Here is a 12,272-nt window from a genome sequence, read left to right as displayed (position 1 = left end):
TTTAGTTTTATAAATACATAGTCACAATAATCTATATAGCTTGTAAATATTTAAGTCATTTACTGTTACCTTCCATGATATGACTAAATTATCATGTGCTGTGCCCATGGCCTCGACTTCACTGGGATTCTCATCAGGAGCTGAAACAAAAAGACACACAGAAGTTGTCAATTACAGTATATTTAAAACACATGTCTTTGAAGCTGGCACAGACCAGACCCAGTGACAAAATAGTCTAAAAACCCAAAATGGTAAAATATTGAGCTTTTAATGTCATTAATATCAAATTTTTAGTCATAAGATGAGTAAGAATGAAGCAAATGTACTCGCTAGAGTCTTAGAGTTCTGTGCCAGAATTTACTAATTTACTTTTGCTGCAGTGAATATTTAGAGGGAAAAATTAGATATAAAAAAATTAGATATTAAAATATTTTATGTAAAAAAAAAAAAAAAAAAAAAAAAAAAACTAACACATATCTTGATTCCATGATTGGAACCAGGATTAATGGTTGGGACAGATTCTCGTTATATGTTTACTTCTTGCTCATTTATTAAACAATAATTTGTTGTTCAGACCACTAAAAACTTACCTGCAGGGTTTGTTTTATATGGGGGGGAAGGTTGGCTTGGCTGGCTATAACCAAGATCATTAAGAGCCATGACTCTAAACCTGTAGTGTACATATGGGGACAGCTTCAGGTGAGCTGTGGTTTTGGTGCCAGGCACCTCAGTCAGGTTATGCCAGATACCACTGTCGTGAAGTGAATCTTCATACTGAATGAGGAACTCTGAAATAACAAAAGACGACATACTTTAAAAATGATATTAAACCAAAGACCACAGATTTGATCCTTTACATATTTTCAGATGCTCTTCCTTCAACAGCAAGATGAGCGAATGATTTACAGTGACATTCTTTTATTCAGTAATTATTTTATCTTTCTATTATGTGCTGCACAATACTGCTATATGCTCTACCATGCACTCTCACACTTTATGTACAATACTGATCTGTCATATACTCTGTATATTGTGTTCTATTTAATACTTGTATTGTTTAAATTGCCTCGTATTGTCTCCTTGTCTTGTACAGTCTCAGCTAAATGTATAGTGTTATTTATGTCAGTACTTTTGAGAGCCATCAACAGCTGGAACCAATAAACCTGATTCTAATAATCTGTAAACTATAAGCACTTTGATACTTTTGCTTTTATCTAATAATAGTAATTGTGATTGAATATATGTATTTTTAGGTCATATTCCAACTCACTTATTCATTTATTCTTTCAGGTGTAATTTACATAGTTTTTTTGTATGACTCCTTCTCCTTATTTTCTTATTTATGTAACGCAATGGTCTCATAGTCATCACAGAGGTCGATATATGTATTCTCGCTGTCATTAAATTGGGATATCTTTCATACGAGTCTGTGTGACTGATACTTCCGGATCTGTACAGAAAAGGTTGAACACGAATGAGTGGGATGAGACTCTGGGAATCGGGGCTAGCTCAAAGACAAACCTAACTTGTACTGCATTCTTGGAAATTTTTTTGGATTTCTCTGTGGCTAAAGTCTGGCAAGACAGTCAGGTTTTGGCCCCTTTTTTCTTTTTCTGTTACATACTCTCTTTTTGAAAACCCATGAAAATGCTTCCCCAAATGAATAAATAATGTGACTTTAATATAATTTATTTATTTTATTAATTGCTGATACACGCACATGTACACCCGTGCGTTGTTCAGAATTATGTAACACATATAGTATATGACAAGCTATAAATCTATGGGTGGATATTTGTATAGGTTTATAAGGGTGATTATTTACTGTTCAAATATGGTGTCACTCACTTTTTTTGCCATCATACTTGTACGCAAGTGTCTTTTTAATAAGTTAAATAACAAACGACAGAAGTGTGATGAATAAAAAAATCTTAACTATGCAAAAGCATTTTTATCTAGAAAATATTAAAAAGGAAATGGCACATACTCTTGATTGGACTGTTGTGCTCGTCTCCAGGGATCCAGGTGAGCTGGACGCTCCGTAAACCTGGGTCTGTTAACTCCAGGTCTGTAGGAGGGTCTGGTTGTTCTGCAGATGGATAAAGAACCAATTTTAAATATAGCAGCTGATGAATATAGCACTTCTGGGCAAGACTGTAATGCTACAGTAATGTAGCATTACACACTTGTAGGGTACTCTAATGCCCAAGCATGTAAGTCCAGGCATAATTCAACATCCTAAAAATTGGTCAAATTGGTAAAAATTTGTATTCATGTACAAGTGCTGAAAATGCAAAAAGAAAAGAAAGGCATGCAAAAAAAGTCATGCATAAGTAATAAATGAAAAACTTACACATTGCAAGCAAAGTAATGACTTTATATTAAGTGTCTTTAATATCTATAAGGCTACATTTAAATGACAACTACAATATTATACTGATGATGTATTCAGTGTTACTGATGGATTACGGTGGTGTAATCATTTTCTACATAAACATACAGTAGTTATGTTGTACCACTCACCACCAAGAGAATCATATGAAAACTAATTTGACAGATTCTATATATTAACTACATAGCAGGCCATTTCTGTAAAATTAATTAATACTTACGATCAAAAAATCGGAAAATGAGTAATGTGACTAAACTAACCCACATGAAGCACTGAGTACATCTTCAGCAGTTACATTAAACTTGTCAGTATAGTTTTTGTGTAGCCGTCCAGTCATTTAAAACACACAATAAAATAGCAGCATACAAAAATATATATATATAAATTATATATAAATATGTACAGTGGAACCTCGATACTCGCGACCTTGTCACTTGCAACCGCAATAGTTCGCGAAAAGCGCGAGTGGTTTGAAAGTTCGGAGTAACATTTAGTTTGTACTAATAAATTATATAAAAATGTTTGAAAAATTATTATTGTAGTAAATGAAACATTTATGACAAGCAATTCACAATTTTTGTTGTTTACAGTCAAAACCTCACGATTTTTTGTTATACGCGAGGGGTCATAAAACGTAACCCCTGCGAGTATCGAGGTTGCACTGTATATAATTCATATATATTTATATGTATTTATTTATTTATTCATGGTGATGGTTTAGGGTTTCTTCCTCAAAATATACTGCCCCATAAGTAATTAAAATAAAACAGAGGTGTCAAAATTATAAATAAATATAAATATGTATATAAAAATATATGACACAATAAAATAAAAGAAACTATAAGTATATAATGGGAGCATGGCCATAATAAAGCTTCAAACACAAACATTTATGCAAACATTATGAAATAAAGCTCAATATGGTTGACTGCAACCTCCACACACACATACACCAACCCAAGGAAGTATGGGATGTGAAATGACGGGTGTGTGGCTGTTTTTACCGTATAAAACCGCCGGAGTGGGTGTGGCCTCTGAGATTCGCATAGTGGGAGTGAGTTAGGAGTGAGCGATTAGCATACACAAAAGAATTTCAGGCCTTTTTTTTGCTTAGAATAATAAATCACATCTAAACGCAGGTGCTGCAACATTGATCCTTTGCATGCGAGATTTATTTTGTACTATCTTGTGTGTTTTTAGGGTTAGGGTTAGGAAGATGATAACGTATCATTACCGACAACAGTGAGTTGGGCACTGGCTGAGTCTTGGTCTAAAGTGGTATTCATGACGCAGGTGTAGGTTCCTTCATCGTTCTCCGTCACTTCACGGATGGTAAGGCTGTCTGAGCCCACGACAAATCTGAAAGCAATTAGAATGAAATGTCATGGGCATCCAGAGGAAGCTAGCAGGACAAAATACCATGGATTTAATTTGACCCGCTAATTAACCCACTCCCAAAAGGCACGCTGTAACGACCCATTATACAGTGTGGTAAAAACTAATAAACGTTGCCGTAGAGTGAATGAGAAAAGCCTCATAGGCTTTTTTTAATAAATACTCTAAACTTTGTATCACAAAGCATTAAGATTGCTAAATGCTAAAGGAGGGAACCATGAGATGCTTTCATTACTGGCAATATAACACATTAAAATGAAAATCATCTGCATGCTCAATGAATATGTATGCATCTGTTAAAAAAAAGAAAAGACAAACCAAACACGATTATAATGTTCATGTACAGACATTATGTAAAGTGTAACCACGGTGTGTGCATTTATGTATTTTATGTAAATTAAACACCAGGGTGGTGTGATAAAACCTGATGTAAAGCACAATTGAAACACAATCTTTAAGACTGTGTATTCTTGAGGATTGTCACCATATCAGTGATACCACATCGTCCTAGATGTGGAAAAGGAATCAACAAATCTGGCCAATTTGCAGTGCAGAAATATGAATAAATGATTTAGAGTGCTCAATTAGTATGATAATCATCATTAAAGATAAATACCTCTCATCATCAGGAAGCTCTCCATTGTCTTTAAGCCAGGTCATGGTGGGAATGAGGGATGGGTCATGCTTCACTTTGCACTCGAATGATACCTCTTGGTTTGTCTGAACGACTTTGTAATCAGGCTGCATCAGGATCCGTGTTGGTTCTGGGCACACGAACAGAGTAACATGTCAGCAAAGACCAGATTTATAGTAATTAGGGGACAAAGTTTAATCTTTTAAGTACCGACTAATTATTCGGTTATTCATCTTACAATCCAATTATTCAGTAATTACTATGATTTTTTCCCTCTTGAACATTTCGTTTAGGAAAGGAAAGTAATTATACAACTTAATAATGCAAGTCAAAGAGTAAGAGGTCAAGGTTATAATCAATAAGAATCTAACGGAGCCTGAAGGATTGTGAACTCTGTTACATTTTGATTATGGATGCTCATAAATATGTAAAATCACCCACACAATAGATATAAAGATCTTCATTTAGAGCAAAAATGGGTATATGAGTTTTACCGAAATACATCATTTTAATATACATAGTCTTACACCTACAAACTCTCAGCTGCCGTGGTGTCTGCAAGCCGATGAGAGTGGAGAAAGTTCTTCAGACTTAATGGACATGTACAGTAAAATATCAGTTTCCTGTTTTGCTCTTTGGAAAAGCACTTAGCATCATTTACCTTCATTAGGAAAATGGACAATGTGCAAGCTAAGGGCCAAACCTTTTGGCCCAATGCCTAATAAGAGGTTAGAGGGCATTAAACATTTACATGGAAATTGGCATCAAGTAAGGCAGCAAGGTTATGCATTAGCAATATGTGCCTATAACTACTCTATCACTATATCAAATTTCCGGCAATTATTGCTTTTTCAATTTCTACAACACTTACCTTTGACCTCCAGGTATACGTGATTCTCCGACCTCCCAAGGGAGTTTGTGGCAATGCAGGTGTATTTGCCACTGTTTAGTGACTGTGCCACGGAGATCTCAAGAGTTCCGTTTTCATGGATTACATATGGGTCTCCGGTCAAAACACTGGAATGGCTGTCCTTAAACCTGTGGAGAGAAAACATCCACATTGCCATCAATTTACAATCTTTTTATTAAGTTCCGTCTGCAAGCCAATCATCATTCAGGGTTATCCTAAGATGCTACCTACCAAACATACCCGACCAATCAATATCCATTTAAACTCTGACATAAGAAAGAAAAATCATGAAGCCTCGTTACTGTGAGCTGGAGGACAAACATGCATTGTATTTAAAAAACATTTTACAATTAAATTTTAAGATAAATGCTCTGTTTATTACATCAGAGTTTAAAAATACATTTAAGAAATAACACTAAGAATGTAGAAAGTTTTGAATGATTTAACCGTTTCAAATTCAAAGCAGAGGACCTAATAATAATGGACAGCAATTATCTGATGCAAGTGCATAAAAAGGAACAGTTTATTTAATAGAAATATCTAAAGCAAAACCAGAATGTAATCCAAATCAGTAAAAAAAGAACATTCACAGGTCGGGCAATTAGAAAACAACAAAAAAAAGAAAGCCTAAAATGCATATGGCTAAAGGGCAAAATTTTACACAGTAGTTTGCAGTTGCAAAAAGGAAACACGGGGGTGTATTTAAAGACGTGAATTAAACACAACAGTGGCGACACCTGTGACTGAACAGACAGGTAAAGACAATAACCAATAATAAGATGAGGTGGTTACATTACATGAATGAAAGCTAATGCGGAAAGGTGAAAGCTGGTATTCCACACTACAACAAAGAAGGAAAACTTCTGACAATTAATAAAATATTGGAATAATCTGTTTTCAGTTTAAGGATAACAGTGTGCATTTGGTTTCTGCACATCATAGCAGCAAGCAAATATTAAAGTTGTTGGCAGAAGACATTAGAAATGTGCTGACGTAGTCTCTGCATTAAAGTGAAATCTAAGGCCATGATGCCTAAAAATTTTATTATACTGTAATTAAATAACACTATAATGAATACAATCCAAAAAAAGGACTTGTGATTGTCAATGATAGAAACATGTGGTCGAAAAGCAGTTATTTCTTAGGAAAAAAATACTTTTAACTGAAACGTGTGCGATAAATTCTGTATGAAACTGTATCACATGCAACCCATAGATCAAGTAGTGAAATACAAAAAATCCCAAGCAGAGTTTGATCATAAGATTATCAATTATCTGCTTTAAAGACCTTTGTGGGATCTTTTTCAGCTAAGACTTTAAATGGTAAAAGTCTTAAAAAGATTAGTACTGTTAGTAGCAAAAAAATAAAATAAAATAAATAAGTGTTTCCAATATAATGACGCATTAAAACCTAAAAAAAATATCCATAAGTTCCTGGAAATTCAGGAACTGCTCAGGCTCTAAATAAGCAGTTGTGACAAAGTTGTTGTGAGCACACCTAAGTTAGTTCCTACATTTTTAAACATGCAGAAACTTAAGAAAAAAGTGGGTTGTAAATCTAAAGCCATAGCAGGGCTGCTAAGGACATGCAAATACTTGGTAGTACAGATGCACAAAAATCCATAGATACACACATACCATGTTACTGTGGGAATAGGCGAGCCAAAAAATGCACAGTCCAAAAGAGCAGGCTTGTTCATGATGACCTGGTAAACCTTTTTATTGGGAGTAAGCACTCTGGGAGGCTCGGCTGTAACAATGATAGCAAAGTATATATGGTGAGAAAAATATATGATTTTAACGCATGCTGTGAGAAATAATAACTCAATATCTCAAATTAAACAATTCATTTCTGCATTTTGCATAGTTTTTATTTTTCTTTTCTTTTACTCGTTTTGCTCATTTTAGTTAACGGTCACAAAAGTGAAAGCTTAGCCATGTTTAATGTACAAAGTTTGAAAAAACACCTTGTCTTTTACAGTTCTTTGAAACATGCATGTTCCTTTTGTTTATATGCAACAAACGAAAACATACAAAAACAAAAACATACAAGAAGGAAATTTTCAATTACCAAATTTGACACTTTTAGCTAAAATAGCAGAACTTGTACAGTAAGTTGGAGAACTGGAAAGATTTAATTAGACCTTTTCACACACACAGTCAAACATGGAGGTGGTTAATGGTTTGGGTTTGTTTTGGAGCAGGGAGGGTTTTAGACTTATATCGGGTGAAAGGAATAATGAACTGACATGGCTACCATTCCATACATCAATGCCATGCAAATTGAATCTATAATGCAGCCTATGTACATGCTCTGTAAGTGTTATTTAGAAAGCAAACAGATGACTGGAGTTTTATCTTTTATGGAATGTCCTGCCCAGTCCTACATTCTAATGAACTGCTCTGGGATGAACTGGATCACAACGTTAGAAAGAAATCTCGAATTAGTGAAAAATATTTTTGGCAAGTTTTATAGCACAGTTTTTCAGCTGGATGTTTGGATTAACAAATTGTCCTGTTATTCATGCCAAGAGTGGATTACAATGAAAGCAATCTTTTTACATCTGTATATAACTATATTTGTTTGGTCAAAGTAAATCTTCCTTCCATTAAATTTCCTAGTTCCTAGTTAGTTTTCTCAAAAACTATAAAAGACTATGTGTTTCCACACTTTTGACAGACACTTTACTTACAGATTTTGTATTGTTATATCTAAATGGATCACTAACACCATCAGTATCGAGTTTCAATAATTCTAGGTTGTCCATGCTGAATCTACAATGTATTTAAATGACATCATTTACATAAAGATTCATTTGAATTACAAGGAAGTAGACAATTTGACCTGTGAAACTGTACTCAATAAAAAATCAATTCCTACTTATTTTACTGGATTCACAAAAGAATGTTCACTGACAGTAGGTTAAGTAATTAGATTTCACAGTCCAATTATGGGAATGATAATACTATGCAGCAGGAGCAGCAGGAGATATGAGTACACCCCTCGCATTTCAGCAACCATTTTATCACATGTTCTCAAGAGACAATACTTATAGAAATGAAACTTCAATATCAAGGACAGTAAATCTGTACTGCTATACAAGCTGCACATTGACTAATATAAAATATATTCAAGGTTCATTTCTATAGTATTGTCCCCCGAGAACATGTGAGAGGGGTAAACACTTTTGTGAGATACTGTATACATAAATAAGTATATAAATATTTGTGCTTCAGAAAGAATATTTCACATGCTTGAGATTGTTTAAAACAAGCATATTACCTAGTACATTGACAAAGGCATTGGCGAGCAGATAGCCATATTCATTAGACACATTGCACTGGTATACAGCACTGGAGCCTGTCTGAATGTCAGTGAAAGTAATAGTATCATCCTCCACCTTCCTGCTTGGATCTGCAGGAGAATCTGTTAGAAAACAAAACACAGGTTCAAAGTATAAAATCACAATTTGTTGGGCAAAAGTGTTGGATAAAAATGTCTACAATTGATACACTTAAAGGTCTCATGCATTGGGCCGTATTCAGAATTCAGTGAAGTCCGTAGTGAAAATTTATCAGACATCAGACACAAGAATGCTGTATGACTCAAAAGTTACATTTTGAAATCACATCATTAAATTTACCATTAAATTATATCTGAGTAACATGTAATCCTGAACTTGACCTTAAGCCAATTTTTTCTTCTGTGATATCAGCTAGAGTAAGGAGCAGCATAAAGTCTAATGCTACTGTCTGTCTGTTTAAATTCAATATGACATGCTGATATTTATGTTTTGGTCTGTAAATATACTCATAAAAATACTCGCTGTAAACTGTAACTTCTTCTTCTTTCGGCTTTTCCCATTAGGGGTCGCTACAGCGGATCATCCGTCTCCATACCCCACTGTCCTCTACATCTGCCTCTTTCAACCCAACTACCTGCATGTCTTCCCTCACCACATCCATAAACCTCCTCGCTGTAAACTGAAACTACATTATATACATTTAAGGTCAAATGAAATTATGAATACACAGTGTACAGTATACGACATATACAGTATAAATGAATACATTTATATGGCACTATTCATTTCTTTAAAATCCACACAGAGAGGACATTTTAATTAGACACATTACTTACACTATATGGACAAGAAGTATTGTGACAGCTGATTTTTCCAGTTATATGTCGTTTTTCCTCAAACTTTTACCTCAAAGTTGGAGGCACACAATTGTGCAGTATAGGTTGTCCTTGGATGTGGTAGCATTAAAATATTGAATTTGTACTAGTGGACCCAAAACTGTTTCAACAAGGCAATGCCCCAGTCCACAAAGTGATCCCTTAAAGATGTGATTTACATAGTCTGATGTGAAAGATCTTGAGTGGCCTGCTATAAAGCTTTTGGATTAATTGAAATCAATAAAGGTATATGTGACGTTACTAACGTCCTTGTAATGGAATGAGCACGAATCTCCACTAGAACACTTCAAAATCTAGTGGAACATCTTCCCAGAAAAGCGGAAATGATTATATCAACAAATGGGGAATAAATGTGAATGGGATGTTAAAAAAGCACGTATCTTGTGGTCAGGTGTCCACAAACCTTTGTTCAAACAGTGTATAATGAGGGCAGATTTATTTTATTTACTTTGAGAGTTATGACCTTAGAAGATGAGTATTTGATTAGTTTATCAAACCCTTTAGCATGTTATGTTTACATTATTATACTCAAATCTTCGTAATAATTTTATTAAGACACATCTGACAATGTCAGAGGCACGAACTAGACACAAAAGTTCTTTGTATAATCTGAATAGCGCGTCGCGACACAGGTTATAATAAGGAAGTGTATAATAAGGAAAGAAGCTGACTCTCAATGGGTACTCCGTTCATGAACCAGGCGATGGTGGGTTTGGGGTTTCCTCTTGCTAGGCACGTTAACACTCCGCTCTCCATCGGAGCCAAGATCAGATTACGTGGTGAACTGATCCAGTACGGAGCAGCTAGATACCAACAAGCAAGAACAACAAAGAAACTGGATTAGGAACATTTTCACACAATTCAGTCTGTTCACATTTATCTACAATCATTTTGAGAGCTAACAAGATATTTACAGTAGTGCTACAACCACAAAGACAAACCAAACAACTGACTCATAGTGCCCATAAGATAGTGGCCTACATTATGCAAAAGCTTCCCATCTGAAAACATTTATTTACAGTATTCAATACGCATGCAAGCTTTTAACGCTGTGAGTGCTCAGAACCTTTTTCCTGTCCTGCACTTTTCACGAGACAATCGAATAAAGTTTCTCAATATTCAATGATGTTTACTGACAGAACATCAGTTCCCCAGATAATAAAGTCCTGCACTGCATTTAAAAATCAATAACAGGAAATGTAGAAGAGAGCAAATGCGATCCTTCTCACTTTTTACTGTTACATGGATGGTGTGGTGGACAGAGCCCAGGTAGTTCTTTGCAGTGCATCGGTATTCCCCAGCATCTGCCTCAGTGACCTCCCTGATCTTGAGCGTTTTCTGAAAGTTTAAGAAGTCGGTTCTTGTTGTGGGGAGCTCACCGGCCACCTTGTTCCAAGAGATCACTGGAGTGGGGCTGAAAGAAAAATGACGGAAAAAAGAAAACATGAGAGACCTAATACCAGGTTATTGCTTTTACCTTCACTCACTGTTAAAATCAACAGATCATCACACGAAACAAAAATCAAACTAAGGGTTGGCTTACAGTCCTGCGCCAATGCACTCCAGCTCCAGAACCTGTCCTCTAAGGACCATCTTAGAGCTCGTAGAACCACTTGGAACCAAAAATGAAGGTTGTGTCTCCCCGACTTCTTCATCTAAAGTGAGAATACTCACAGTAAGAAGCCTACATGAGCAGGTAAACAGCTTCATGGTCACAGTTGTGATAATTAATGAAAATGCTGAGCTGTGCACCACATTTCGACTGCATTTTTACTCACTAATAATAAAACAATTGCTTGCTTTTCAGTTTTGATCCATGTAGCTATCAAAACAAAATAAAGTAATAAATCATTTGCTTTACCTTCGGTCAGGCCTGTAGCCACTTGGTATATAAAATCCGATATTAACCAGGAACAAGAGAATCGAATAACACCTAGTACCTTATTTTAAAACCTTTTGTAAATTAGACCTGGATGTGAATACTGGGGCATCAATGAGAAATGAGCAAACTGAGTGTGAATCTCAGAATCGCTTGAATGAGATGGATAGAGGGATCAGTAGACAGTACTATGATGTTATTGGATGCTCTGGCTACAATCTAAAAAACTCTACAAGCATTTTGTAGGAGCAGATTATGTCATTATCCGAAACTAAATACTAATGAGTCTATATGAACATGGTTAAAAAATTCTGAAGAAATGCTAAGACAATATTAAGAGCTTGGGATTTTATCGAACAGATTTCTTATTATTTTACACTAATAAAAGTAGTCAGCAATCATTTCAATTAATATGAAAAATAAAGATTTTGTTGTTTCTGTTAGCAAGAAAAGTCTGGAAAGCAATAGGAAAGAGCACCATGCAAAGTTGTTTTTTTTAATTGGATCAAGTAATAGATCATATAGAAAAAATGGAAAAAAATTAATTTTAAGAAAGAAATACAAGAACGTTTGAGAATGTGAAAACCCAAGTATGTATCGGAGAGGTGAGAAAAAGCTGATTGGAGTTTGTTTCGAGTTAGAGAGTGATTCGTGGTTGGTGAAACTAAAAGAAGGGGTTAATCTCTAGGGGTTGATTTATGTAAAGAAGGGCAATCACTAGGGGGCGGTATCACTCACCACCAAACAAATCAGTCTCATTCAAATAATCTGCCATTGTCTCATTGATTGCATCCACTGTAACACAACAAAAATTCACATGCATGTAAATTCATAATAAATAAATAAATAAATAAAATAAAAT

General features: G+C 35.0%; 1 protein-coding gene across 23 annotated transcripts in view; it reads right to left on the bottom strand.

Annotated features, from left to right (window-relative positions):
* The window catches only part of nrcama (neuronal cell adhesion molecule a), an 84,980-nt gene that overhangs the window by 12,424 nt on the left and 60,284 nt on the right, over positions 1-12,272 (bottom strand). For 11 of the 23 annotated variants that reach the window (XM_046859139.1, XM_046859152.1, XM_046859147.1 and 8 more), the window contains 13 exons: positions 12,149-12,205; positions 11,075-11,186; positions 10,761-10,945; positions 10,203-10,334; positions 8,614-8,757; positions 6,969-7,080; positions 5,293-5,459; positions 4,404-4,551; positions 3,627-3,751; positions 3,397-3,426; positions 1,988-2,089; positions 591-788; positions 70-140 (listed from right to left, as the gene is read on the bottom strand). In XM_046859139.1, the coding sequence (XP_046715095.1) occupies positions 70-140; positions 591-788; positions 1,988-2,089; positions 3,397-3,426; positions 3,627-3,751; positions 4,404-4,551; positions 5,293-5,459; positions 6,969-7,080; positions 8,614-8,757; positions 10,203-10,334; positions 10,761-10,945; positions 11,075-11,186; positions 12,149-12,205 (1,583 nt within the window). The remainder of the gene's footprint in view (positions 1-69; positions 141-590; positions 789-1,987; positions 2,090-3,396; positions 3,427-3,626; positions 3,752-4,403; positions 4,552-5,292; positions 5,460-6,968; positions 7,081-8,613; positions 8,758-10,202; positions 10,335-10,760; positions 10,946-11,074; positions 11,187-12,148; positions 12,206-12,272) is intronic. The other 12 variants (XM_046859142.1, XM_046859157.1, XM_046859146.1 and 9 more) reach the window with 3 other exon arrangements.

This window comes from Silurus meridionalis, chromosome 10, assembly GCF_014805685.1.
Source record: "Silurus meridionalis isolate SWU-2019-XX chromosome 10, ASM1480568v1, whole genome shotgun sequence".
Taxonomy (NCBI): Eukaryota; Metazoa; Chordata; class Actinopteri; order Siluriformes; family Siluridae; genus Silurus; species Silurus meridionalis.
This window is presented reverse-complemented; position numbering and strand designations above follow the sequence as displayed.